General features: G+C 55.9%; 1 protein-coding gene and 1 pseudogene across 4 annotated transcripts in view; one reads left to right on the plus strand and one right to left on the minus strand.

Moving 5' to 3' along the window:
- The first annotated feature begins 4951 nt into the window (after nucleotides 1-4951).
- LOC147094592 (sulfotransferase 1 family member D1-like) overlaps nucleotides 4952-26044 on the plus strand; it is a 40405-nt gene continuing 19312 nt past the window's right edge. Inside the window, exons 1-3 of one of the 4 annotated variants that reach the window (XM_085974431.1) lie at nucleotides 13855-13943; nucleotides 21285-21408; nucleotides 22034-22245. In XM_085974431.1, the coding sequence (XP_085830557.1) occupies nucleotides 22045-22245 (201 nt within the window). In that variant the 5' untranslated portion in view covers nucleotides 13855-13943; nucleotides 21285-21408; nucleotides 22034-22044. Of the gene's footprint in view, nucleotides 5464-13758; nucleotides 13944-21284; nucleotides 21409-21759; nucleotides 22246-26044 lie in introns of those variants that run through there. The other 3 variants (XM_085974430.1, XM_085974429.1, XM_085974432.1) reach the window with 3 other exon arrangements.
- Nucleotides 13951-20423, minus strand: LOC147094593 (uncharacterized; annotated as a pseudogene).

Consider the following 26044-nt stretch of genomic DNA (forward strand, 5'->3'; position numbering starts at 1 on the left):
TTCTAAATGCCCAGTTATTGCACCCTTTATAATAGATTCCAGCATTTTCCCAACTACTGATGTGAGGCTAACAGGTCTGTAGTTCCCCCTCTCCCTCCTTTGTTAAATAGCGGGGTTACATTTGCTGTCCTCCAATCTGCAGGAACCGTTCCAGAATCTATAGAATTTTGGAAGATGACAACCAATGCGTCCAATATCCCAATGGCCACCTCTTTCAAAACCCTAGGATGTAGGTCATCTGGTCCTTGGGATTTATCGACTTTTAGTCCCATCAATTTTGCTAGTACTTTTTTTTATTAATACTAATTTCTTTAAGTTCCTCATTCTCGCCACACCCTTGGTTTTCTCGTATTTCTGGGAGGTTTTTTATGTCTTCCTCCGTGAAGACAGAAACAAAGTATTTATTTAATTTCTCTGCCATTTCCTCATTCCCCATTATAAATTCTCCCGTCTCTGACTGTAAAGGACCTACATTTACCTTCGCCAGTCTTTTCCTTTTCACATACCTATAGAAGCTTTTACAATCCGTTTTATATTTTTCGCTAGTTTGTGCTATATTCCATTTTCCCTTTCTTTATCAATTTCTTGGTCCCCCTTGATGCGCTATCAATTACTCATAAAAGACTGAGAGTTAGAAGAGTAACCAAAGGCTTTTATTAACAACAGAATGGAGGTCTGCCTCGCGTGGTCGACCGGTCCATGATACTAAGGGCTGGGGAGCAGTCACCTTTATACTAGGACCTGTGGGAGGAGTCAGCCGAGGCATGTCCAGGCATGTACACAGTGGAATACAAACAGGACAAACAGGAATACAAACAGTGGTTTACCACATTCACCCCTTGTTTAAAATTGAGTCCGGCGGGGTGAAGTGTATTAAAAGTTAGTGTATTGGAGTCTCTCCGGAGGTCTTGTCTGCCGCTGTGATCGGCGTGGCGACGGCAGGGGTAGTGAAGTTTCCGGCGTCGAGTCCTGCGTAGGCTGTGGCACAGGCGTGTCGTCCTCGTAGATGTCGAGCGGGTCGCGGGGCCCAGGCCTGCCGTCTGCTGGGGCTGGATATCGGATCGTGGGGGGGGGTGGTAGTGGGTAGTGGGTTACTGCGGCCCCCGAGGGTGCAAGGTCTCTTATGGAGACTGTGTCCTCCCGCCCGTCCGGGTATGCGATGTAAGCATACTGGGGGTTGGCGTGGAGGAGGTCGACCCTCTCGACCAGGGGGTCCGTTTTATGGGTCCTCACGTGTCTTCTCAGTAGGACCGGCCCTGGGGATGTCAGCCATGGCGGTAGCGATGTCCCCGATGTGGACTTCCTTGGGAAGACAAACATTTTCTCATGAGGGGTGGCGTTAGTGGCAGTGCAGAGCAGTGACCGAATAGAGTGGAGCGCATCGGGGAGCACATCCTGCCAGCGGGAGGTTGGAAGGCCCCTAGACTTTAAGGCTAGCAGGACGGCCTTCCAAACTGTCGCATTTTCTCTTTCCACCTGTCCATTCCCCCGGGGGTTGTAACTGGTGGTCCTGCTTGTGGCAATACCCCTAGTTAGCAGGTACTGACGGAGTTCGTCGCTCATAAACGATGAGCCCCGGTCGCTATGGATATAGCTGGGGAAGCCGAACAGGGTGAAGAGGTTGTTCAGACATTTAATGACCGTGGCACTGGTCATGTCCGGGCAGGGGAAGGCGAACGGGAAACTGGAGTACTCATCAATAATATTGAGGAAGTACACATTGCGGTCGGAGGAGGGGAGAGGCCCTTTAAAATCGACGCTCAGGCGCTCGAAGGGGCGAGTGGCTTTTATCAGGTGGGCCCTGTCTGGTCTATAAAAGTGCGGTTTGCACTCAGCGCAGACTTGGCAGTTCCTGGTCATGGTCCTGACCTCCTCAATAGAGTAAGGCAGGTTGCGGGCCTTGATGAAGTGGAAGAACCTGGTGACCCCCGGGTGGCAGAGGTCATTGTGGAGGGCCCGCAGTCTATCGATCTGCGCGCTGGCGCAGGTGCCACGCGATAGCGCATCCGGGGGTTCATTTAGCTTCCCGGGCCGGTACAAGATCTCGTAGTTGTAGGTGGAAAGTTCGATTCTCCACCTCAAGATCTTGTCATTTTTGATTTTGCCCCTCTGCTTGTTGTTAAACATAAAAGCAACTGAACGCTGGTCAGTGAGCAGGGTAAATCGTTTTCCGGCCAGGTAGTGCCTCCAATGACGCACAGCCTCCACAATCGCCTGGGCCTCCTTCTCAACAGCGGAGTGTCTGGTCTCCGGGCCTTGGAGGGTTCGTGAAAAGAAGGCCACGGGTCTCCCCGCCTGATTGAGGGTAGCGGCCAGGGCAAAGTCGGACGCATCGCTTTCCACCTGGAAGGGGATGGATTCGTCCACTGCGTGCATGGTGGCTTTGGCAATGTCCTCCTTGATACGGTGGAAGGCTAAGCGGGCCTCTGCCGTCAAGGGAAAAGAGGTGGACTTGATCAGCGGACGGGCCTTGTCCGCATAGTAGGGGACCCACTGGGCGTAATAGGAGAAAAACCCTAGGCACCTCTTCAGGGCCTTGAGGCAGTGGGGCAGTGGAAGTTCCATAAGGGGACGCATCCGGTCGGGGTCGGGGTCGGGGCCGATGACTCCGTGTTCCACAACACAGCCAAGGATGGCGAGGCGGTTTGTGCGGAATATGCACTTCTCCTTGTTATATGTCAGGTTTAGGAGTTGGGCGGTGCGGAGGAATTTTTCGAGGTTTGCGTCATGGTCCTGCAAGTCACGGCCGCAGATGGTCACATTGTCCAGATATGGGAAAGTGGCCTGCAACGCATTTTGATCTACCATCCGGTCCATCTCCCTTTGGAAGACGGAGACCCCGTTGGTGACGCCAAAGGGAACCCTAAGGAAGTGATAGAGGCGGCCGTTTGCCTCAAAGGCAGTGTACTGGCGGTCCTCAGGGCGGATGGGGAGCTGGTGGTACGCTGATTTCAGGTCAATGGTCGAGAAGACGCGGTACTGCGCGATCTGGTTGACCATATCAGCTATACGGGGGAGTGGGTAGGCGTCCAGCAGGGTGTAGCGATTTATTGTCTGGCTGTAGTCGATGACCAGGCGCTGCTTCTCGCCGGTCTTAACGACCACAACCTGGGCTCGCCAGGGGCTGGTGCTGCCCTCAATAATCCCTTCTTTCAGGAGCCGCTCCACTTCGGTTTTAATGAAAACCCTGTCCCCGGCACTGTATCGCCTGCTCTTTGTGGCGATGGGCATACAGTCGGGGGTGAGGTTAGCAAACAGTTGGGGGGGGGTGACTCTGAGTGTGGAGAGGTTGCACCTGGTGCGCGGCGGGCAGTTTGGAAGCTGCTGGCTGCGGACTGTGAGTGGGGGTAGGGGTCCACCGTACGCCATCGTAACACTTTTAAGGTGGCACTGAAAATCTAACCCCAGCAGGACGGCAGCGCAGAGGTCAGGCAGGACCAGAAGTTTAAAATGATCGTACACGGTCCCGTCTACTACGAGTGTCACCACGCAGTAGCCGCCGATGTCCGCCGACTGGGACTCGGAGGCCATAGAAATCCGCTGTTGCGCAGGCAGGACTGGGAGAGAGCAACGCCGCACCGTGTCGGGGTGGATGAAGCTCTCCGTGCTCCCAGAGTCAAAAAGGCAGATTGTATCGTGACCATTTACCTTAATGTCCATTGTGGAACTGGCCAGTTGGTGCGGTCTCGCTTGGTCCAGTGTAACGGATGCCAGCGTAGGGGTCGGTGTGTCGCTGCGGGTATCAGATGAGGCGGTGTCGGGGGCCTGCTGCGTCCCGGCTGTCGTCCAAGATGGCGGCGTCCATGATCCCCATGTGGCTGGAGGCGTCCAAAATGGCTGCTGTACCGGTGATTCGCACATGGCCGGGGAGGTCCAAGATGGCGGCCCGCATGGCCCACACGCGGCGCTGCTGGGGTTCGGGGTGGCTTTGGCCCTGCAGACGCTAGCGTAGTGTCCCTTCTTCCCGCAGCCCGAGCAGATCGCGTTTTTCGCCGGGCAGCGCGCTCTGGGGTGTTTTGCCTGGCCACAGAAGTAGCATTTCTGGCCTTGGGGCACTGCTGTCTGGCCTTGGGACACTGCTGCGGTAGTTGGGCCGTTGTTGGGGTGTGGCTGGGGTGGCACGGCGCTATGAGGCGGTCCTACCGTGTCCCAGGCTGTCATTCCCCGCGGCGTCCACGGTGCAGAGGAGTAGGCATCCATGCCCTGGTAGGCTGCATCCAACGATAGTGCGAGTTCAGAGGCCTTGTTGAGGTCGAGGTTACTCTGCTCCAACAGTCGCTGTCGGGTGTAATTGGATCTGTGGCCCGCTACAAAAGCGTCCCGGATAAGTTCCTCTGTGTACACGGCGGCCTTTACATCCTTACAACCACAGGCCCGGCCAAGCACAGACAGTGCCTGAAGGTATTCCACGGTCGATTCCCCAGGTTGTTGTTTACGACTCCCCAGGAGGTGCCTGGCGTACACTTCGTTCACTGGGCGCGTGTACTGGTCCTTGAGGAGCTTGATAGCGTCCGCGTACGAGGTCGCGTCTTGGATGACCGAGTACACTCGGTGGTTCACTTTGGAGGTCAGGACATCCAGTTTGTCCTCGTCCGATTTGATTGCTTCGGAGGCGGTCAGGAATTTTTCGAAACACTTAAGCCAGTGAGTAAACTTGGTGGATGAGTCCGCCTCCCGATGATCTAAGACCAGGCATGCTGGTGTGAGGATCTTCTCCATTATAAAAATGTTGTTAATAAAATTGATGCGCTATCAATTACTCATAAAAGACTGAGAGTTAGAAGAGTAACCAAAGGCTTTTATTAACAACAGAATGGAGGTTTGCCTCGCGTGGTCGACCGGTCCATGATACTAAGGGCTGGGGAGCAGTCACCTTTATACTAGGACCTGTGGGAGGAGTCAGCCGAGGCATGTCCAGGCATGTACACAGTGGAATACAAACAGGACAAACAGGAATACAAACAGTGGTTTACCACACCCCTTTGCTGATTTCTAAAAAGATCCCAATCCTCGGGCTGACCGCTTTTTCCGGCAACTTTATAAGCTTCCTCCTTTGACGTAATACTAGCTTTAATTTCTTTTGTTGGCCATGGTTGGATCACTTTTCTTTTTGGGTTTTTATGCCCTAGAGGAATATGTGTTTGTTGCAAATTATGCATTATTTCCTTGAATGTTAGCCATTCGACTCACTGGTAAGCAGAGAGAGAGTGCAGAGTTCACCATATCTGTTCCCCTGTTTCAATGACTCGCGCTGATTTTATTTACATCTGGGAGCCGAAGTCCTCAGGATATGATCCTCGGAACCCTGGATTCTCCCGCATGCCCCTCATTATGTTCTGCTGCTGTCTCGGACAAATCCAGATGTCACGTGAGCTTTGATTGGAATGCTGCCTAACCGGACAAACAGCACTCGAGCTTTCAAAATCTCAGCTCCAAGACAGACGCCGACTGCAACTCAACTTGGTAGGATACACAAGGAATCTCTCTTCCTCTCTCTACGCGCCCACATACACACCGGGAATGGAACCGAGGCCTTTCCTGGTGTGTGTGTGTGTGTGAGAGTGTGTGTGAGTGTGAGTGTTTGTGTGTGTGTGAATGTGTGTGTGAGGGCGTGTGTGACAGCGTGTGTGTATGTGCGTGAGAGTGTGTGTGAGTGTGTGTGTGAGTCTGTGTGTCAGTGTGTGTGTGACTGTGTGTGTGAGTGTGTGAATGTACGAGTGTGTGAGTGTGTGGGGCACACTAACAAACTGGATGTGAGATTGACCAACAGAGCACAAGTCGGGGGATGGAGCCTTTCCTGCTTTGTAAGGAGGGAGACAGGAGCCTCTCGGTCTCTGTGGGCGAGGGTCAGTGGGCACTGAGGGAGACGGGAGCCTCACGGTCCCTGTGGGCGAGGGTCTGTGGTCACTGAGGGAGACGGGAGCCTCACGGTCCCCGTGGGCGAGGGTCAGTGGGTACTGAGGGAGACAGGAACCTCTCGGTCTCTGTGGGTGAGGGTCAACGGGTACTGAGGGAGACAGCAGCCTCACGGTCCCCGTGGGCGAGGGTCAGTGGGTACTGAGGGAGACAGGAGCCTCTCGGTCCCTGTGGGTGAGGGCCAGTGGGTACTGAGGGAGATGGGAGCCTCATGGTCCCTGTGGGCGAGGGTCAGTGGGTACTGAGGGAGACAGGAGTCTCTCGGTCCCCGTGGGCGAGGGTCAGTGGGCACTGAGGGAGACAGGAACCTCTCGGTCTCTGTGGGTGAGGGTCAGTGGGTACTGAGGGATACAGGAGCCTCTCGGGCCCTGTGGGTGAGGGTCAACGGGTACTGAGGGAGACAGGAGCCCCTCGGTCCCCGTGGGCGAGGGTCAGTGGGTACTGAGGGAGACAGGAACCTCTCGGTCCCTGTGGGCGAGGGTCAGTGGGTACTGAGGGAGACAGGAACCTCTCGATCCCTGTGGGTGAGGGTCAACGGGTACTGAGGGAGGCAGGAGCCCCCCGGTCCCTGTGGGTGAGGGTCAGTGGGTACTGAGGGAGACAGGAGCCCCTCGGTCCCCGTGGGCGAGGGTCAGTGGGTACTGAGGGAGACAGGAACCTCTCGGTCTCTGTGGGTGAGGGTCAATGGGTACTGAGGGAGACAGGAGCCTCTCGATCCCTGTGGGCGAGGGTCAGTGGGTACTAAGGGAGACGGGAGCCTCTCAGTCCCTGTGTGCGAGGGTCAGTGGGTACTGAGGGAGACAGGAGCCTCTCGGTCCCTGTGGGTGAGGGTCAGTGGGTACTGAGAGAGACAGGAGCCTCTCGGTCCCTGTGGGGGAGGGTCAGTGGGTACTGTGGGAGATGGGAGCCTCTCAGTCCCTGTGGGTGAGAGTCAGTGGGTACTGAGGGAGGCAGGAGCCTCTCGGTCTCTGTGGGTGAGGGTCAGTGGGTACTGAGGGAGACAGAAGCCTCTTGGCCCCTGTGGGTGAGGGTCAGTGGGTACTGAGGGAGACAGGAGCCCCTCGGTCCCTGTTGGGGAGGGTCAGTGGACACTGAGGGAGACAGGAGCCTCCCGGTCCCTGTGGGCGAGGGTCAGTGGGTACTGAGGGACACAGGAGCCTCTCAGTCCCTGTGGGTGAGAGTCAGTGGGTACTGAGGGAGACAGAAGCCTCTCGGTCGCTGTGGGTGAGGATCAGTGGGTACTGAGGGAGACAGGAGCCTCTCGGTCCCTGTGGGCGAGGGTCAGTGGGTACTGAGGGATACAGGAGCCTCTCGGGCCCTGTGGGTGAGGGTCAGTGGGTGCTGAGGGAGACAGGAGCCTCTCGGTCCCTGTGGGCGAGGGTCAGTGGGTACTGAGGGAGACAGGAACCACTCGGTCTCTGTGGGTGAGGGTCAACGGGTACTGAGGGAGACAGGAGTCTCTCGATCCCTGTGGGCGAGGGTCAGTGGGTACTGAGGGAGACCGGAGCCTCTCAGTCCATGTGTGGGAGGGTCAGTGGATACTGAGGGAGACAGGAGTCTCTCGATCCCTGTGGGCGAGGGTCAGTGGGTACTGAGGGAGACCGGAGCCTCTCAGTCCATGTGTGGGAGGGTCAGTGGATACTGAGGGAGACAGGAGTCTCTCGATCCCTGTGGGCGAGGGTCAGTGGGTACTGAGGGAGACAGGAGCCTCTTGGTCCCTGTGGGCGAGGGTCAGTGGGTACTGAGGGAGACAGGAACCACTCGGTCTCTGTGGGTGAGGGTCAACGGGTACTGAGGGAGACAGGAGTCTCTCGATCCCTGTGGGCGAGGGTCAGTGGGTACTGAGGGAGACCGGAGCCTCTCAGTCCATGTGTGCGAGGGTCAGTGGGTACTGAGGGAGACGGGAGCCTCTCGGTCCCTGTGGGTGAGGGTCAGTGGGTACTGAGGGAGACAGGAGCCTCTCGGTCCCTGTGTGCGAGGGTCAGTGGGTACTGAGGGAGACAGGAGCCTCTCGGTCCCTGTGGGTGAGGGTCAGTGGGTACTGAGGGAGACAGGAGCCTCTTGGTCCCTGTGGGCGAGGGTCAGTGGGCACTGAGAGAGACAGGAGCCTCTCGGTCCCTGTGGGTGAGGGTCAGTGGGTACTGAGGGAGACAGGAGCCTCTCGGTCCCTGTGGGCGAGGGTCAGTGGGCACTGAGAGAGACAGGAGCCTCTCGGTCCCTGTGGGTGAGGGTCAGTGGGTATTGAGGGAGACAGGAGACTCACGTTCCCCGTGGGCGAGGGTCAGTGGGTTGTGAGGGAGACAGGAGCCTCTCGGTCCCCGTGGGCGAGGGTCAGTGGGTACTGAGGGAGACAGGAGCCTCTCGGTCCCTGTGGGCGAGGGTCAGTGGGCACTGAGGGAGACAGGAGCCTCTCGGTCTCTGTGGGTGAGGGTCAGCGGGTACTGAGGGGGACAGGAGCCTCTCGATCCCTGTGGGCGAGGGTCAGTGGGTACTGAGGGAGACAGGAGCCTCTCGGTCCCTGAGGGTGAGGGTCAGTGGGTACTGAGGGAGACAGGAGCCTCTCGGTCTCTGTGGGCGAGGGTCAGTGGGTACGGAGGGAGACAGGAGTCTCTCGGTCCCTGTGGGTGAGAGTCAGTGGGTACTGAGGGAGACAGAAGCCTCTCGGTCGCTGTGGGTGAGTATCAGTGGGCACTGAGGGAGACAGGAGCCTCCCGGTCCCTGTGGGCGAGGGTCAGTGGGTACTGAGGGACACAGGAGCCTCTCAGTCCCTGTGGGTGAGAGTCAGTGGGTACTGAGGGAGACAGAAGCCTCTCGGTCGCTGTGGGTGAGTATCAGTGGGTACTGAGGGAGACAGGAGCCTCCCGGTCCCTGTGGGTGAGGGTCAGTGAGTACTGAGGGAGACAGGAGCCTCTCAGTTCCTGTGGGTGAGGGTCAGTGGGTACTGAGGGAGACAAAAGCCTCTCGGTCGCTGTGGGTGAGGGTCAGTGGGTACTGAGGGAGACAGGAGCCTCTCGGTCCCTGTGGGTGAGGGTCAGTGGGTACTGAGGGAGACAGGAGCCTCTCGGTCCCTGTGGGTGAGGGTCAGTGGGTACTGAGGGAGACAGGAGCCTCTCGGTCCCTGTGGGTGAGGGTCAGTGGGCACTGAGGGAGACAGGAGTCTCTCGGTTCCTGTGTGCGAGGGTCAGTGGACACTGAGGGAGACAGGAGCCCCTCGGTCCCTGTGGGTGAGGGTCAGTGGGTACTGAGGGAGACAGGAGCCTCTCGGTCCCTGTGGGTAAGGGTCAGTGGGTACTGAGGGAGACAGGAGCCTCTCGGTCGCTGTGGGCGAGGGTCAGTGGATACTGAGGGAGACGGGAGCCTCTCGGTTCCTGTGTGTGAGGGTCAGTGGGTACTGAGGGAGACAGGAGCCTCTCAGTCCCTGTGGATGAGGGTCAGTGGGTACTGAGGGAGACCGGAGCCTCTCGGTGCCTGTGGGTGAGGGTCAGTGGGTACTGAGGGAGACCGGAGCCTCTCGGTGCCTGTGGGCGAGGGTCAGTGGGTACTGAGGGAGACAGGAGCCTCTCGGTTCCTGTGTGTGAGGGTCAGTGGGTACTGAGGGAGACAGGAGCCTCTCGGTTCCTGTGTGTGAGGGTCAGTGGGTACTGAGGGAGACGGGAGCCTCTCGGTCTCTGTGGATGAGGGTCAGTGGGCACTGAGGGAGACAGGAGCCTCTCGGTCCATGTGTGCGAGGGTCAGTGGGTACTGAGGGAGACAGGAGCCTCTCGGTCCCTGTGGGTGAGGGTCAGTGGGCACTGAGGGAGACGGGAGCCTCTCGGTCCCTGTGGGTGAGGGTCAGTGGGCACTGAGGGAGACGGGAGCCTCTCGGTCCCTGTGGGTGAGGGTCAGTGGGTACTGAGGGAGACAGGAGCCTCTCGGTCCCCGTGGGCGAGGGTCAGTGGGTACTGAGGGAGACAGGAGCCTCTCGGTCCCTGTGGGTGAGGGTCAGTGGGTACTGAGGGAGACAGGAGCCTCTCGGTCCCTGTGGGTGAGGGTCAGTGGGCACTGAGGGAGACAGGAGCCTCTCGGTCGCTGTGGGCGAGGGTCAGTGGGTACTGAGGGAGACAGGAGCCTCTCAGTTCCTGTGTGTGAGGGTCGGTGGACACTGAGGGAGACGGGAGCCTCTCGGTCCCTGTGGGTGAGGGGCAGTGGGTACTGAGGGAGACAGGAGCCCCTCGGTCCCTGTGGGTGAGGGTCAGTGGGTGCTGAGGGAGACAGGAGCCTCTCGGTCCCTGTGGGTGAGGGTCAGTGGGTACTGAGGGAGACAGGAGCCTCTCAGTTCCTGTGGGTGAGGGTTAGTGGGCACTGAGGGAGATAGGAGCCTCTCGGTCCCTGTGGGTAAGGGTCAGTGTGTATTGAGGGAGACAGGAGTCTCTCGGTCCCTGTGGGCGAGGGTCAGTGGGCACTGAGGGAGACAGGAGCCTCTCAGTCCCTGTGGGCGAGGGTCAGTGGGCACTGAGTGAGACAGGAGCCTCTCGGTCCCTGTGGGTGAGGGGCAGTGGGCACTGAGGGAGACAGGAGCCTCTCAGTCCCTGTGGGCGAGGGTCAGTGGGCACTGAGGGAGACAGGAGCCTCTCGGTCCCTGCGGACGACTGTCAGTGGGTACTGAGGGAGACAGGAGCCTCTCGGTCCCTGTGGGCGAGGGTCAGTGGGCACTGAGAGAGACAGGAGCCTCTCGGTCCCTGTGGGCGAGGGTCAGTGGGTACTGAGGGAGACAGGAGCTTTTCGGTCCCTGTGGGCGAGGGTCAGCGGCAACTGAGGGAGACAGGAGCCTCTCAGTTCCTGTGGGTGAGGGTTAGTGGGCACTGAGGGAGACGGGAGCCTCTCGGTCCCTGTGGGTGTGGGACAGTGGGCACTGAGGGAGACAGGAGCCTCTCGGGCCCTGTGGGCGAGGGTCAGTGGGCACTGAGAGAGACAGGAGCCTCTCGGTCCCTGTGGGCGAGGGTCAGTGGGTACTGAGGGAGACAGGAGCTTTTCGGTCCCTGTGGGCGAGGGGCAGCGGCAACTGAGGGAGACAGGAGCCTCTCAGTTCCTGTGGGTGAGGGTTAGTGGGCACTGAGGGAGACGGGAGCCTCTCGGTCCCTGTGGGTGTGGGACAGTGGGCACTGAGGGAGACGGGAGCCTCTCGGTCCCTGTGGGCGAAGGTCAGTGGGTACTGAGGGAGACAGGAGCCTCTCGGTCCCTGTGGGTGAGGGTCAGTGGGCACTGAGGGAGACGGGAGCCTCTCGGTCCCTGTGGACGAGTGTCAGTGGTTACTGAGGGAGACGGGAGCCTCTCGGTCCCTGTGGGTGAGGGTCAGTGGGTACTGAGGGAGACAGGAGCCTCTCAGTTCCTGTGGGTGAGGGTTAGTGGGCACTGAGGGAGACGGGAGCCTCTCGGTCCCTGTGGGTGTGGGACAGTGGGCACTGAGGGAGACGGGAGCCTCTCGGTCCCTGTGGGCGAGTGTCAGTGGTTACTGAGGGAGACAGGAGCCTCTCAGTTCCTGTGGGTGAGGGTTAGTGGGCACTGAGGGAGACAGGAGCCTCTCGGTCCCTGTGGGTGAGGGTCAGTGGGTACTGAGGGAGACAGGAGCCTCTCGGTCCCTGTGGGTGAGGGTCAGTGGGTATTGAGGGAGACAGGAGTCTCTCGGTCCCTGTGGGCGAGGGTCAGTGGGCACTGAGGGAAACAGGAGCCTCTCGGTCCCTGCGGAAGAGTGTCAGTGGCTACTGAGGGGGACAGGAGACTCTCGGTCCCTGTGGGTGAGGGTCAGTTAGTACTGAGGGAGACAGGAGCCTCTCGGTCCCTGCGGACAAGTGTCAGTGGGTACTGAAGGAGACAGGAGCCTCTCGGTCCCTGTGGGTGAGGGTCAGTGGGCACTGAGGGAGACAGGAGCCTCTCGGTCCCTGTGGGTGAGGGTCAGTGGACACTGAGGGAGACAGGAGCCTCTCGGTCCCTGCGGACGAGTGTCAGTGGGTACTGAGGGAGACAGGAGCCTCTCGGTCCCTGTGGGTGAGGGTCAGTGGGCACTGAGGGAGACAGGAGCCTCTCGGTCCCTGTGGGTGAGGATCAGTGGACACTGAGGGGGACAGGAGCCTCTCGGTCCCTGTGGGTGAGGGTCAGTGGGTACTGAGGGAGACAGGAGCCTCTCGGTCCCTGTGGGTGAGGGTCAGTGGGCACTGAGGGAGACAGGAGCCTCTCGGTCCCTGTGGGCGAAGGTCAGTGGGTACTGAAGGAGACAGGAGCCTCTCGGTCCCTGTGGGTGAGGGTCAGTGGGCACTGAGGGAGACGGGAGCCTCTCGGTCCCTGTGGGTGAGGGTCAGTGGGCACAGAGGGAGACAGGAGCCTCTCGGTCCCTGTGGGCGAGGGTCAGTGGGTACTGAGGGAGACAGGAGCCTCTCGGTCCCTGTGGGTGAGGGTCAGCGGCAACTGAGGGAGACAGGAGCCTCTCAGTTCCTGTGGGTGAGGGTTAGTGGGCACTGAGGGAGACAGGAGCCTCTCGGTCCCTGTGGGTGAGGGTCAGTGGGTACTGAGGGAGACAGGAGCCTCTCGGTCCCTGTGGGTGAGGGTCAGTGGGTATTGAGGGAGACAGGAGTCTCTCGGTCCCTGTGGGCGAGGGTCAGTGGGCACTGAGGGAGACAGGAGCCTCTCAGTTCCTGTGGGCGAGGGTCAGTGGGCACTGAGGGAGACAGGAGCCTCTCAGTCCCTGTGGGTGAGGGGCAGTGGGCACTGAGGGAGACAGGAGCCTCTCGGTCCCTGTGGGTGAGGGTCAGTGGGTACTGAGGGAGACAGGAGCCTCTCGGTCCCTGTGGGTGAGGGTCAGTGGGTACTGAGGGAGACAGGAGCCTCTCGGTCCCTGTGGGTGAGGGTCAGTGGGTACTGAGGGAGACAGGAGCCTCTCAGTCCCTGTGGGCGAGGGTCAGTGGGCACTGAGGGAGACAGGAGCCTCTCGGTCCCTGTGGGCGAGGGTCAGTGGGTACTGAGGGAGACTGGAGCCTCTCGGTCCCTGTGGGTGAGGGTCAGCGGCAACTGAGGGAGACAGGAGCCTCTCAGTTCCTGTGTGTGAGGGTCAGTGGGTACTGAGGGAGATGGGAGCCTCTCGGTCCTTGTGGGTGAGGGTCAGTGGTTACTGAGGGAGACAGGAGCCTCTCGGTCCCTGTGGGCGAGGTTCAGTGGGCACTGAGGGAGACAGGAGCCTCTCGGTCCTTGTGGGTGAGGGTCAGTGGTTACTGAGGGCGGAGCAGATTTGTCTCTGGACACTTGAGTTTTGAAGTCCTTTAACATCTGGTCACCACATTACAGGAAAGATGTGATTGCACTAGCGAGGGTACAGAGGAGATTTACAAGGATGTTACCGGGAGTAGAGAATCTTAGCTATGAGGAAAGACTGGATAGGCTGGTTCTGTTTTCCTTGGAACAGAGGAGTCTGAGGGGAGACCTTATTGAGGTGTATAAAATTATGAGGGGCCTAGATAAAGTGGATAGAAAGGATCTATTTCCCTTAGCAGAGGGGTCAAAAACCAGGGGGCACAGATTTAAAGTCATTGGGGGAAGGATTAGAGGGGATTTGAGGAGAATTTCTTTCACCCAGAGGGTGGTGGTGGTCTGGAACTCACTGCCTGAAAGGGTGGTAGAGGCAGGAACCCTAACCACAGTTAAACAGTACTTGGATGTGCGCTTGGGATGCTGTAACCTGCAGGGCTACGGACCATGAGCTGGGACGTGGGATTAGGCTGGATCGCTCTTTGCTGGCCGGCGCGGACACGATGGGCCGAAATGGCCTCATTCCGTGCTGTAACGTTCTCTGATTCTATGATTCTGGATACACAGGTTGAGGAGACTGAAGATGTCGCTGAGTTGTCACCCTGAGCCCCTGGAGGTCAAAATTGCTCGGCCGCAGGTTAAGCCGGTCCAAGGTGTGCCCTTCCCTGACTGGGTGGCAGACAACTGGGCGAAGGTGGAAATCTTCCAGGCGAAACCCGACGACCTACTCATCGCGACTTATCCCAAAGCAGGTGGGTGGCCCAGGGGAGAGGGCCGAGGCCCCCACGGTGCAGGGGAAGTGCCGAGGCCCCACGGTGCAGGACACCAGGGGAAGGGCCGAGGCCCCACGGTGCAGGGGAGAGGTCCCACAGTGCAGGGGAGAGGGCCGAGGCCCCACGGTGCAGGGCAGAGGGCCGAGGCCCCACGGTGCAGGGGAGAGGTCCCACGGTGCAAGACACCAGGGGAGAGGGCCGAGGCCCCACGGTGCAGGGGAGAGGGCCGAGGCCCCCACGGTGCAGGGGAGAGGTCCAAGGCCCCACGGTGCAGGGGAAGGGCCGAGGCCCCACAGTGCAGGGGAGAGGGCCGAGACCCCACGGTGCAGGGTAGAGGGCCAAGGCCCCACGGTGCGGGGGAGAGGGATGAGGCCCCACGGTGCGGGGGAGAGGGATGAGGCCCCACGGTGCAGGGGAGAGGGCCAAGGCCCCACGGTGCAGGGGAAGGGCCGAGGCCCCACAGTGCGGGGGAGAGGGATGAGGCCCCACGGTGCAGGGGAGAGGACCGAGGCCCCACGGTGCAGGGGAGAGGGCCAAGGCCCCACGGTGCAGGGGAAGGGCCGAGGCCCCACAGTGCAGGGGAGAGGGCCGAGACCCCACGGTGCAGGGTAGAGGGCCAAGGCCCCACGGTGCGGGGGAGAGGGATGAGGCCCCACGGTGCGGGGGAGAGGGATGAGGCCCCACGGTGCAGGGGAGAGGGCCAAGGCCCCACGGTGCAGGGGAAGGGCCGAGGCCCCACAGTGCGGGGGAGAGGGATGAGGCCCCACGGTGCAGGGGAGAGGACCGAGGCCCCACGGTGCAGGGGAGAGGGCCAAGGCCCCACGGTGCAGGGGAAGGGCCGAGGCCCCACGGTGCAGGACACCAGGGGAAGGGCCGAGGCCCCACGGAGCAGGGACACCAGGGGAAGGGCCGAGGCCCCACGGTGCTGGGACACCAGGGGAAGGGCCGAGGCCCCATGGTGCAGGACACCAGGGGAAGGGCCAAAGCCGCACGGTGCAGGACACCAGGGGGAGGGCCGAGGCCCCACGGTGCAGGGACACCAGGGGGAGGGCCGAGGCCCCACGGTGCAGGACACCAGGGGGAGGGCCGAGGCCCCACGGTGCAGGGACACCAGGGGGAGGGCCGAGGCCCCACGGTGCAGGGACACCAGGGGAAGGGCCGAGGCCCCACGGTGTAGGGACACCAGGGGAAGGGCCGAGGCCCCACGGTGCTGGACACCAGGGGAAGGGCCGAGGCCCCATGGTGCTGGACACCAGGGGAAGGGCCGAGGCCCCACAGTGCAGGGACACCAGGGGAAGGGCCGAGGCCCCACGGTGCAGGGACACCAGGGGAAGGGCCGAGGCCCCACGGTGCAGGGACACCAGGGGAAGGGCCGAGGCCCCACGGTGTAGGGACACCAGGGGAAGGGCCGAGGCCCCACGGTGCTGGACACCAGGGGAAGGGCCGAGGCCCCATGGTGCTGGACACCAGGGGAAGGGCCGAGGCCCCACGGTGCAGGGACACCAGGGGAAGGGCCGAGGCCCCACAGTGCAGGGACACCAGGGGAAGGGCCGAGGCCCCACGGTGCAGGGACACCAGCGGAAGGGCCGAGGCCCCACGGTGCAGGGACACCAGGGGAAGGGCCGAGGCCCCACGCTGCAGGACACCAGGGGAAGGGCCGAGGCCCCATGGTGCAGGGCATCAGGGGAAGGACCGAGGCCCCACGATGCAGGACACCAGGGGAAGGGCCAAAGCCGCACGGTGCAGGACACCAGGGGGAGGGCCGAGGCCCCACGGTGCAGGACACCAGGGGAAGGGCCGAGGCCCCACGGTGCAGGGACACAGGGGAAGGTCCGAGGCCCCACGGTGCAGGGACACCAGGGGAAGGGCCTAGGCTCCACGGTGCAGGGACTCCAGGAGAAGGGCCAAGGCCCCATGGTGCAGGGGAAGGGCCGAGGTCCCACGGTGCAGGGTATAGTAATCTGGGATGCAATGCTTAAGTTATCCACCAGATGGAGACAAATGCTAAGGGATTATATTATACCAGTATTAAGGTAACATTGCATTATGGATATGACTCAGAGTTTTATCCTCCATCTTTGCATCGTGCAATAAGATATTGAGGCCTAGAAATTCGGTATAGCCGCGTTTGGGGCGCTAGTTCTGGCGATGCGCAAAGTTTAGCGCCAGGCACAATTTAGCGCCACCTAGCGCGATATTGGGTTGCAGCGCCCCTAAAGGTGATTGCGGCGCTAAATCAGGCGCTGCACGCTACTCTTAAGGTGCTAACCCGGCGGCGCAACCCAATTTCGCGGCGGCGGGGCGCAGCGAGGGTGCTGTCAATAACCACTTTCCCTGAGACACAGTGGCGCCGGCCAGCTCTTAAAGGGGCAGGTCAATTGGCATCACCAGACACACTCACTGCCTTGTAGGCCTTCAAAGCGGTGGGAGCCTACCTGTGGAAAGGGTGAGGCAGAGGGCGGAACGCCTCACTGATGGGGCATTGGATGCTTTGGTTGGCGCAGTGGAATCAAGGCCAAGGAAGATGGTCGGAATGTGATTTATCTTTTGGACAGTCTCCCGGGTGTGCGAGTCAGTTATGTGTCAGTGTATTAGTTTTGCTTTCTGTTGCCATAGCTTTCTCATGTTTGAAGGAACCACATTTTGTGTAATGAAACACTTTCTTCATTTACAATTGTAAGAAGTCACACAACACCAGGTTATAGTCCAACAGTTTTATTTGAAATCACAAGCTTTCGGAGCGCTGCTCCTTCATCAGGTGAAGTGGAGAGAAGCATAAAGACACAGCTTATATAGTCAGAGAATAATGCCAGGTGATTACAGGTAATCTTTCTAACTGCCATTTATCACACCTCGGCAGAGAGATAATCACAGCAAACAAAGGTGTGAATGGTGTCCAAACAGGTGAGTCAGGAAAACATTACATCAAAGAACAATGAGGTGGGGTCACAAGGGGTCAAATGTTGCAGATGCTGGGGTCTGTATGAAAAACAAAAAACAGACAAAAAAACATTTTTTTTGCTGGAAATCACAGCAGGGCCGGCCGCATCTGTGTAGAGAGAACAAGCCAATGACGACTCGAGTCTGGATGACCCTACATCAGGTGGGGTTACATGTAGCGTGACATGAACCCAAGATCCCGGTTGAGGCCGTCCTCATGAGTGCGGAACTTGGCTATCAGTTTCTGCTCTACGATTTTGCGTTGTCGTGTGTCTCGAAGGCTGCCTTGGAGAATGCTTACCCGAAGATCGGAGGTTGAATGTCCTTGACTGCTGAAGTGTTCCCGACTGGGAGGGAACACTCCTGCCTGGCGATTGTTGCGCGATGTCTGTTCATCCATTGTCGCAGTGTCTGCATGGTCTTGCCGATGTACCATGCTCCGGGGCATCCTTTCCTGCAACGTATGAGGCAGACAACGTTGACCGAGTCACATGAGTATGTACCATGTACCTGGTGGGTGGTGTCCTCACGTGTGATGATGGTATCTGTGCTGATGATCTGGCATGTTTTGCAGAGGTTGCTGTGGCAGGGTTGTGTGGTGTCGTGGTCGCTCTTCTCCTGAAAGCTGGGTAATTTGCTGCGAACGATGGTCTGTTTGAGGTTAGGCGGCTGTTTGAAGGCGAGTAGTGGAGGCATGGGGATGGCCTTAGTGAGGTGTTCATCGTCATCGATGACATGTTGAAGGTTGCAAAGAACATGGCATAGTTTCTCCGCTCCGGGGAAGTACTGGACGACGAAGGGTACTCTGTTGGTTGTGTCCCGTGTTTGTCTTCTGAGGAGGTCTATGCGATTTTTTGCTGTGGCCCGTTGGAACTGTTGATCGACGAGTCGAGCATCATATCCTGTTCTTACGAGGGTGTCTTTCAGAGTCTGTATGTGTCCATCGCGTTCCTCCTCGTCTGAGCAGATCCTGTGTATTCGCAGGGCTTGTCCATAGGGGATGGCTTCTTTAACATGGTTAGGGTAGAAGCTGGAGAAGTGGAGCATCCTGAGGTTGTCTGTGGGCTTGCGGTAGAGTGAAGTGCTGAGGTGTCCGACTTTGATGGAGATTCGTGTGTCCAAGAATGAAACCGATTCTGAGGAGTAGTCCATGGTGAGTTTGATGGTGGGATGGAACTTGTTGATGTTACCGTGTAGTCTTTTCAGTGATTTTTCGCCGTGGGTCCATAGGAAGAAAATGTTGTCGATGTATCTGGTGTATAGCGTTGGTTGGAGGTCCTGTGCAGCGAAGAAGTCTTGCTCGAACTTGTGCATGAAGATGTTGGCGTATTGGGGTGCGAATTTGGTCCCCATGGCTGTTCCGTGTGTTTGGGTAAAGAACTGGTTGTCGAAGGTGAAGACATTGTGGTCAAGGATGAAGCGGATGAGTTGTAGGATGGCGTCTGGAGATTGGCTGTTGTTGGTGTTGAGTACTGAGGCTGTCGCAGCGATGGCTATGCCTGCTATTTACATGCATCTTGCCCTTCACAGGCTTGGGGGTATCAGACCGGTTCCATTCCTGTTCTTGGAATGGCAGCAAGCATTCCGTGAGAGGGGCCTAGAAGCTACTTCTGATCATCCTTTGACGCGCAGCCTGAGAAGAGCCACTCACGTAGAAGTTCAGGCCAGCAGCCATCTTCTCAGCCGCCGACAGAGATGTCCTGCACCTTATCTGAGGCTGCAGATCTGGCTGAAGCAGCTGGCACAGCTCAGTCACCACCTCCTTTCTAAATCGCAGCCTTCTGACACACTGCTCCTCCAGCATGTTCATGTAGGAAAACTGCTGTCGGATAACCCTGCCAGCGTAAGGTCTGCTGTGGCGACGTCTGTTGGCCCTCCTCCATCTGGCCATGCCCGCCCCCCTCTCCCAGCGTCTCAGTGCCCTTTCCAGATGATTCAGCAGCAGGACGTTCCCCTCCAATGCAGCCCCCATAATAAGCGCCCACAGGAAGGTTCCCCATTGTCGAGGCTCACCAACAGCAAGGTGATGGTCAGAAGGCTGAAGATCGTCTGCCTGCGCTGGCTCAGTGGTCAAATGGCTCTCAGTGTGCAGCTCAGCAACTCTTTGTAGCTCTCGAGGAAGTTGTGATCCAAAAATGGCTGCCGCTTTTAAACCACACCAGTCCCCTTTAAATAACACTCCTCCAGCCCGAGAGCAACTTGGTAAGGCCCAGGTAAGCTGTCACTATTAGCGCCAGGCGCTACGGAGGGGGGCGCCACTGAATTTCCGGTCCGGGGCACCCAAAAGGCGTTGCACACTCAAATGACGTCATAATCAGCCTGCGCCCATGAGCGGGCGCTAAGATTTAGCGCCTGCACTAAATGCATGCTCAATATGGGGCGAGGCGCTAGGCGCCTTGCGCCCGCCCGGAAATTGGCTAGCGCCCCACTTCTCGGCCTCTTTAGGCGTTAATCGGTGGCACTAACAAGTGAATTTCTCCCCCAGAGCGTTCTGCTTGCAGCCTGTAAGAGATGTTTCCCTCCTAACCTGTGTAATTAAAAAGTTAAGTTTTGGTTCCTGAAGTCTCACTTATCTCAGTTATTGGACCTTACCACTCGGATATCACATTTGGCGACGAGGATTAACAGATCTCAACTTGAAGAAGGGAAAATACAAGAACACTGCATCTGAATCATGGCTACTCGAGTAGGAGAGATTTCTGCTTTTGATGTTCAAACTCAAACCTGGATCGAATACTGTGAGTTGCTGGAGCATTTCTTTGTGGCAAATGATATAGATGATGTGGGAAAAAGGAGAGCTATTTTGCTCACTTCCTTGGGAAGTCAGACGTATAGTTTACTGAGAAACTTATGCAGTCCTGAAAAGCCTGGAGACGTAACATTTGCTAACTTAGTGGCCTTGCTAAAGGATCATTTCAATCCCAGACCGAGTGAGATTGTACAGCGTTTCAAATTTAATTCACGGAACAGGAAACCAGGAGAGTCTGTATTGGATTATGTTGCGGTGTTGAGAAAACTGGCACATGATTGCAATTACGGGAACAGCTTGAAAAACATGCTGAGAGATAGGCTGGTTTGCGGGATAATGGATGCTCGAATGCAGAGGAGATTATTGTCCGAGACTGGGCTTACGTATGATAAAGCGTTGGAACTTGCTCAAGCCATAGAGACAGCTAACCGTGATGTAAAAGAAATACAAGGTTCAGACTGGGCTACTACGAGGCAAGTTGCAAGTCCGGTGGTGCACAAGTTTAATATGAGTCAGAGACCACAACATGAGCATGTAAAGGCATGTTATAGATGCAATGGAGATCATCTGGCAAGGGAATGCAGGTTTCTGGAGGAAAAGTGCCACAAGTGTGGGGAAAAAGGACATATAAAACGTGCATGCAGGGCAAAAGCCCCTGAAAAGGAATACAAACCAAAAGGGGGAGGAAAGAAAAACCTAGTAAGAGAAGTAAAAAAACAGGGAGCACATCACATCAGTGGAGAAGCTGAGAAAGGAGACGATGTGTTCATATTGCATAGTATGGTAGAGGACATTCCAAAAGTGGATCCTATCACATTGCAACTGATAGTAAATGACTCTAAGGTGAACTTTGAGGTGGATACTGGATGTGGCATTACCATAATAAACAGGGAGGAGTATTCAAAATTGTGGAACCGTGCAAAAGTTCCAGAGTTAAAGTCTTGCTCTATGAAGCTTAAAACCTATACCGGTGAATGACTGGCAACATTGGGTACAGCTATTGTAACTGTGAAACACAGGGACACCGTGGAACAGCTACCTGTAGTTGTAGTATCGGGTTCTGGACCAAACTTGTTAGGTCGGGGCTGGATACGAGAACTTAAATTAGATTGGGGAGCAATAATTCAAATGGAGAGAGGCAAACAGTTGTCTTTGCAAGACGTGTTGATTGAACATGAGAATGTGTTCAAGGAAGAACTTGGAACATGTAAGATTTATGTCGACAAGGAGGCACTACCAAGATTTTTTAAACAACGACCTGTGCCTTATGCCATGAAACTGAAGGTAGAGGCTGAGCTTGACCGTCTTTTGAGGGAGAACATTCTGGAACCCGTAACATGTTCGGAATGGGCAGCTCCCATTGTACCTGTTTTAAAACCAGACAATTCGGTAAGACTCTGTGGGGATTATAAATTGACTGTAAATAGGGTGTCTAAACTAGAACAGTATCCTATTCCTAAAACTGAGGATCTTTTTGCAAACCTGGCTGGAGGGAAGAAATTCACGAAACTGGATATGATTCATGCATACTTGCAGATTACACTAGATGAGGAATCCAAGAAGTATGTAACCATAAATACACACAAGGGTTTGTTTACCTATAACCGCTTACCATTTGGTGTCTCATCTAGTCCAGCTATCTTCCAGAGGACAATCGAGGGTGTACTGCAAGGGATTCCACATGTTTCAATCTATCTGGATGATATTCTGGTGACGGGAAGAACCGACCAGGAGCATCTGAGCACTCTGAGAGAGGTACTGCAAAGATTGGATAAGGCTGGGTTACGGCTCAAGAGGAGTAAGTGCACTTTCCTGGGGAATGAGGCCATGTTCCTGGGACACAGAGTGGACGCCACAGGGCTCCATCCAATCAAGGAGAAGGTACAAGCACTGCAGGAGGCCCCAGATCCTACAAATGTGACTGAGTTAAAAGCTTACCTGGGACTGCTAAACTATTATAACAGGTTTTTGCCAAACTTGTCAACAGTGTTAGCACCTCTTCACAAACTACTGCGTAAGGAGACACAGTGGCAGTGGGAAGAGGAACAGAGGGTTTCATTTGAACAGTCCAAGAAACTGATGCTGTCCTCGGATGTGTTGGTTCACTACAATGCAGAGAAAGACATCATTCTCTCTTGTGATGCTTCACCTTACGGGGTGGGAGCAGTTCTTTCACACTGTATGGAGGATGGAACAGAAAGACCGATAGGGTTTTTGTCTCGAACTCTGACCCCAGCGGAAAAAAACGATTCCCAGTTGGATAAAGAGGGATTAGCAGTAATGTTTGGGTTACAGAGGTTTCATAAGTACATATATGGCAGGAAGTTCACCATATGCACCGATCATAAACCTCTGCTATCTCTTTTTAATGAAATGAAAGCAGTACCACAGATGGTGTCACCCCGGATCCAGAGGTGGGCAGTGACGTTGAGAGCGTATGAGTATGTCATCGTTTACAAGGCGGGCAAGTACCATGGGAACGCAGATGCCTTGAGCCGTCTTCCACTGCCAGGTACACCTATCCGTGCAGCTCCAGAGGACAGAGTTTTGATGTTGGAGGACACGGACACAGCAATTGTGACCGCAGAACAAGTAAGGACATGGACAGGTAAAGATCCAGTACTGTCTAGAGTCCGAGAGTATGTGATGAGGGGTTGGCCACAACATCCGGAAGGGACTGATTTCACACCATACAGTGTCAGGAAGACAGAGCTGAGTGTGCAGGATGGTTGCGTGTTGTGGGGAGCAAGGGTGATTATTCCACAGCCAGCACGACAGTCTATCCTAGTGCAACTACATCAGTGTCATCCTGGAGTTTCGCGTATGAAAGCCTTGGCAAGGAGTTACTTGTGGTGGCCAAAGCTAGATGAGGAGATAGAAAATCTAGTCATGACATGCAACACTTGTCAAGTACACAGGAAGGCACTGGCAGCGGTGATGCGCTATCAATAACTCAAAAGACTGAGATTAAGCGAGTAACTGACAGGCTTTTATTAACAAGAGAATGGAGGTGTGCCTCGAGTGGTCGACCGGTCCAGAATACAGAGGGACTGTGGAGCAGTCACCTTTATACCTGGACTCGTGGGAGGAGTCAGCCGAGACATGTACAGGCATGTACACAGTGGAATACAAACAGTGGTTTACCACAAGCGGCTCCACTCCACCCCTGGGAGTGGCCGGATAAACCATGGAGGAGATTACATGTAGATTATGCGGGTCCATTCATGGGAAAGATGTTCCTCATAATCATTGATGCACATTCCAAATGGATGGATGTGTATCCTGTAAATTCTGCTTCATCTACTGTTACTATAGACTGCCTGCGTAGGAGTTTTAGTGGCCATCCCTTCACCGTCAAGTCATATACCCGAGACAGTGTCAGGTCATTTCGGGTCTCCTTCTCTATATCAGCGTTAGTTACTGGCAAGCGTTCAATTATAGTCGAATAAAATATTTCGACAGGGTCCACTGCTGGTGCTTCCTCCGCAGTAGGCAGTGGCAGGCGTGATAGCCCATCAGCATTTCCATGCTGTTTCGTACCCTTATACTCGATTTCATATTGGTTCGCCCCTAGAAGAAGGGACCATCTTTGTAGCCGTTGCGCAGTCATCACCGGCACGTCCTTCTTTGGAATAAAGATGGAGACAAGTGGTTGGTGGTTAGTCAGCAAGGTGAACTTCTGCCCGTGCAGATGATGGTTGAACTTTTTCACTCCCCACACTAGGCTGAGGGCCTCCCTGCCAATCTGGGCGTAGTTACGCTCGGCTGAGGTTAGTGACCGAGACGCAAAGGCTACCGGCCTCTCCGAGCTGTCCGGGAACTTGTGCGACAGCACCGCTCCAATGCAATATGGTGATGCATCACACGCCAACCGAATTGGTAGTGCTGGGTTGAAATGAGCCAACACCTCTTTTGATGTGATCAATTCTTTGCACTTCTGGAAAGCTCGTTTACATTCGTCATTCCACTTCCATGGTACCCCCGTTTGCAGTAGGGTGTTCAGTGGGTGTAGTACTGTAGACAAATTCGGCAAGAACTTATGGTAGTAGTTCACCAGCCCGAGGAACGACCTCAGTTGTGACACATTTTCCGGTGCTGGAGCCTTGACTACTGCCTCAATCTTTTCAGGGGACTTATGTAACCCCTCTTCATCAATAACGTGGCCACAATACGAGATCTGCTTCTGGAAAAACTCGCATTTGTGGCGATTTGCTTGGAGCCCATATTCCTTCAATCTAGTGAGCACCTGCTCCAGGTTGGCGAGGTGATCACTGTCATTTTCACCCGTGACCAGGATGTCGTCCAAATAACACTGGGTCCCTGGAATCCCTTGCAGGACTTGATCCATTGCCCTTTGCCAAATAGCCGGAGCTGATGCTACCCCGAACACCAGCCGGTTGTATTGGTAGAGACCTTTATGAGTGTTGATCGTGAGGTACTGTTTCGAGGCTTCTTCTACCTCCATTTGCAGGTACGCCTGGGCCAGATCAATCTTAGTGAAGCCTTTCCCTCCAGATAGCGAGGCGAAAATATCTTCAATCCGCGGAAGCGGATATTGTACCGTGTGAAGGACTGGGTTCACTGTCACCTTAAAGTCCCCACAGATGCGAACCTTCTTTGGTTCCCCAGGCATATTACTCAACGACCTCTTCATTACAGGAACGATGGGTGCAGCCCACTCGCTCCAGTCCACTTTGGACAGTACTCCTGAACGTTCCAAACCTTCCAGCTCTGCTTCGACGGCTGGGCGGATCGCATAAGGCACCGGTCTGGCCTTAAAAAACTTTGGGCTTGCATTTTCTTCTATTTTGATCGTCGTTGTTATGCCTTTTAGTGTTCCAAGTCCCTCCTGGAACACTTCTTGTGCGTCCGTTAGCATTTTTGACAGTCGTCCAGGTGTGGCGTCGTCATCCTTTTTGGCATCTACAGTCAGTGCTTGTATGGAATGCCAATCTAGCTGTATCTTCCGGATCCATTCACGTCCTAGTAGTGGTGGTCCTCCATCTGGCAATACATATAGGTCCATTTTTGGTGTTTCCTTACCGTTATATATAACGTTCACCCTTATTTTTCCTTTGGGGTAGACTTTTTGCCCCGTGTACGTCTTCAAGACAATCTCTGTATCTCTCAAGGGTATATGTGAGAATAGCCACTTGTAGTCCCTTCGGTTTATGACTGTTAGGGCTGATCCTGTGTCCAATTCCATTTTCACTTGGACTCCTGCTATCTTGAGCGTGACCCAGATAGTTTGGTGATCCTCCGTTTTGATCACCTTATGTAGTTTCAGACATCCCAGCTCCTTGCTTCCGGAGTCTGTATCACTTTTCTGTTCGTCTGAACTACTCTCCGTCACCTTATGTACCTTCTTGTACTTCTCCTGTGGAGATTTCTTGCTGCTGGTTTTCTTTCCCGACCTGCAGACTCTTGCTATATGTCCTACTTTTCCACACTGTCTGCACACTTTGTCCTTAAACCAGCAATCATTATGGTCGTGTGTTGTTCTGCCGCAGCGATAGCACTTCACTGTTCCGTATGACATTTCATTTGTGCCATATTCTTGCGGTCTCCATTGTATCTCTGCAGCGCCCCGTGCGGCTGCTTCGTGTGATACTGCCATGCTGAAAGCCTTGTCCAGCGTAAGATCCTTTTCTGATAGAAGCTGTTTCTGGGTTCCTTCACTTTGAAGCCCACACACAAACTTGTCCCTTAAAGTATCTGCTAGTCCCGTTCCAAACTGGCAGTGTTTCGATAGCTTGCGCAGTTCCATTAAATACTCAGCATTACTTTCATCTTTATGCTGGTTCCTTTTGTGAAACTTAAATCTTTCTGCTATCAGCAGCGGTGTGGTGTTTAAGTTGTCCTGTAGGATTGACACTATGTTTCCAAAATCCTTTTCCGCTGGCTTCTCTGGGGTTATTAGGTTTCGCAGTAAGCCATACATTTTTGCACCCATTGAATTCAACAATAACAGCGCTTTCCTCTCATCTGGCACTTCATTCGCCTTGCAGTATACTTCTATGCGTTCGACATATGTCGTCCAATCTTCGACTTCATTGTCGAACGCTGTGATACTGCCACTCTTCGGCATCCCTGGGTGTGGTTAGACTGGCTCAAAATGGCATTTCCCCCGCGCTCTCCCTTCTTCTTGCGGCTCAAAATGGTGTTTTCCCGCGCTTTCCCTTCTTCTCCGCTGCGGCTCAAAATGGCGTTTTCCCGCGCTGTCCCTTCTTCTCCACTGCGGCTCAAAATGGCGTTTCCCGTGCTCTCCCTTCTTCTCCGCTGCAGCTGCTCGGCCCTTGAACACCGGCTGCGCTCTGCGCGTTTCCCTTTCTTCCCTGCTGACGCTGCTCGTCCCTTGAACACCGGCTGCGCTCTGCGTGTTTTCCTTCGC

Source organism: Somniosus microcephalus, unplaced genomic scaffold (genome assembly GCF_052327205.1).
Source record: "Somniosus microcephalus isolate GS21.2 unplaced genomic scaffold, FLI_Smic_1.0 unresolved_chr1, whole genome shotgun sequence".
Lineage (NCBI taxonomy): Eukaryota > Metazoa > Chordata > Chondrichthyes > Squaliformes > Somniosidae > Somniosus > Somniosus microcephalus.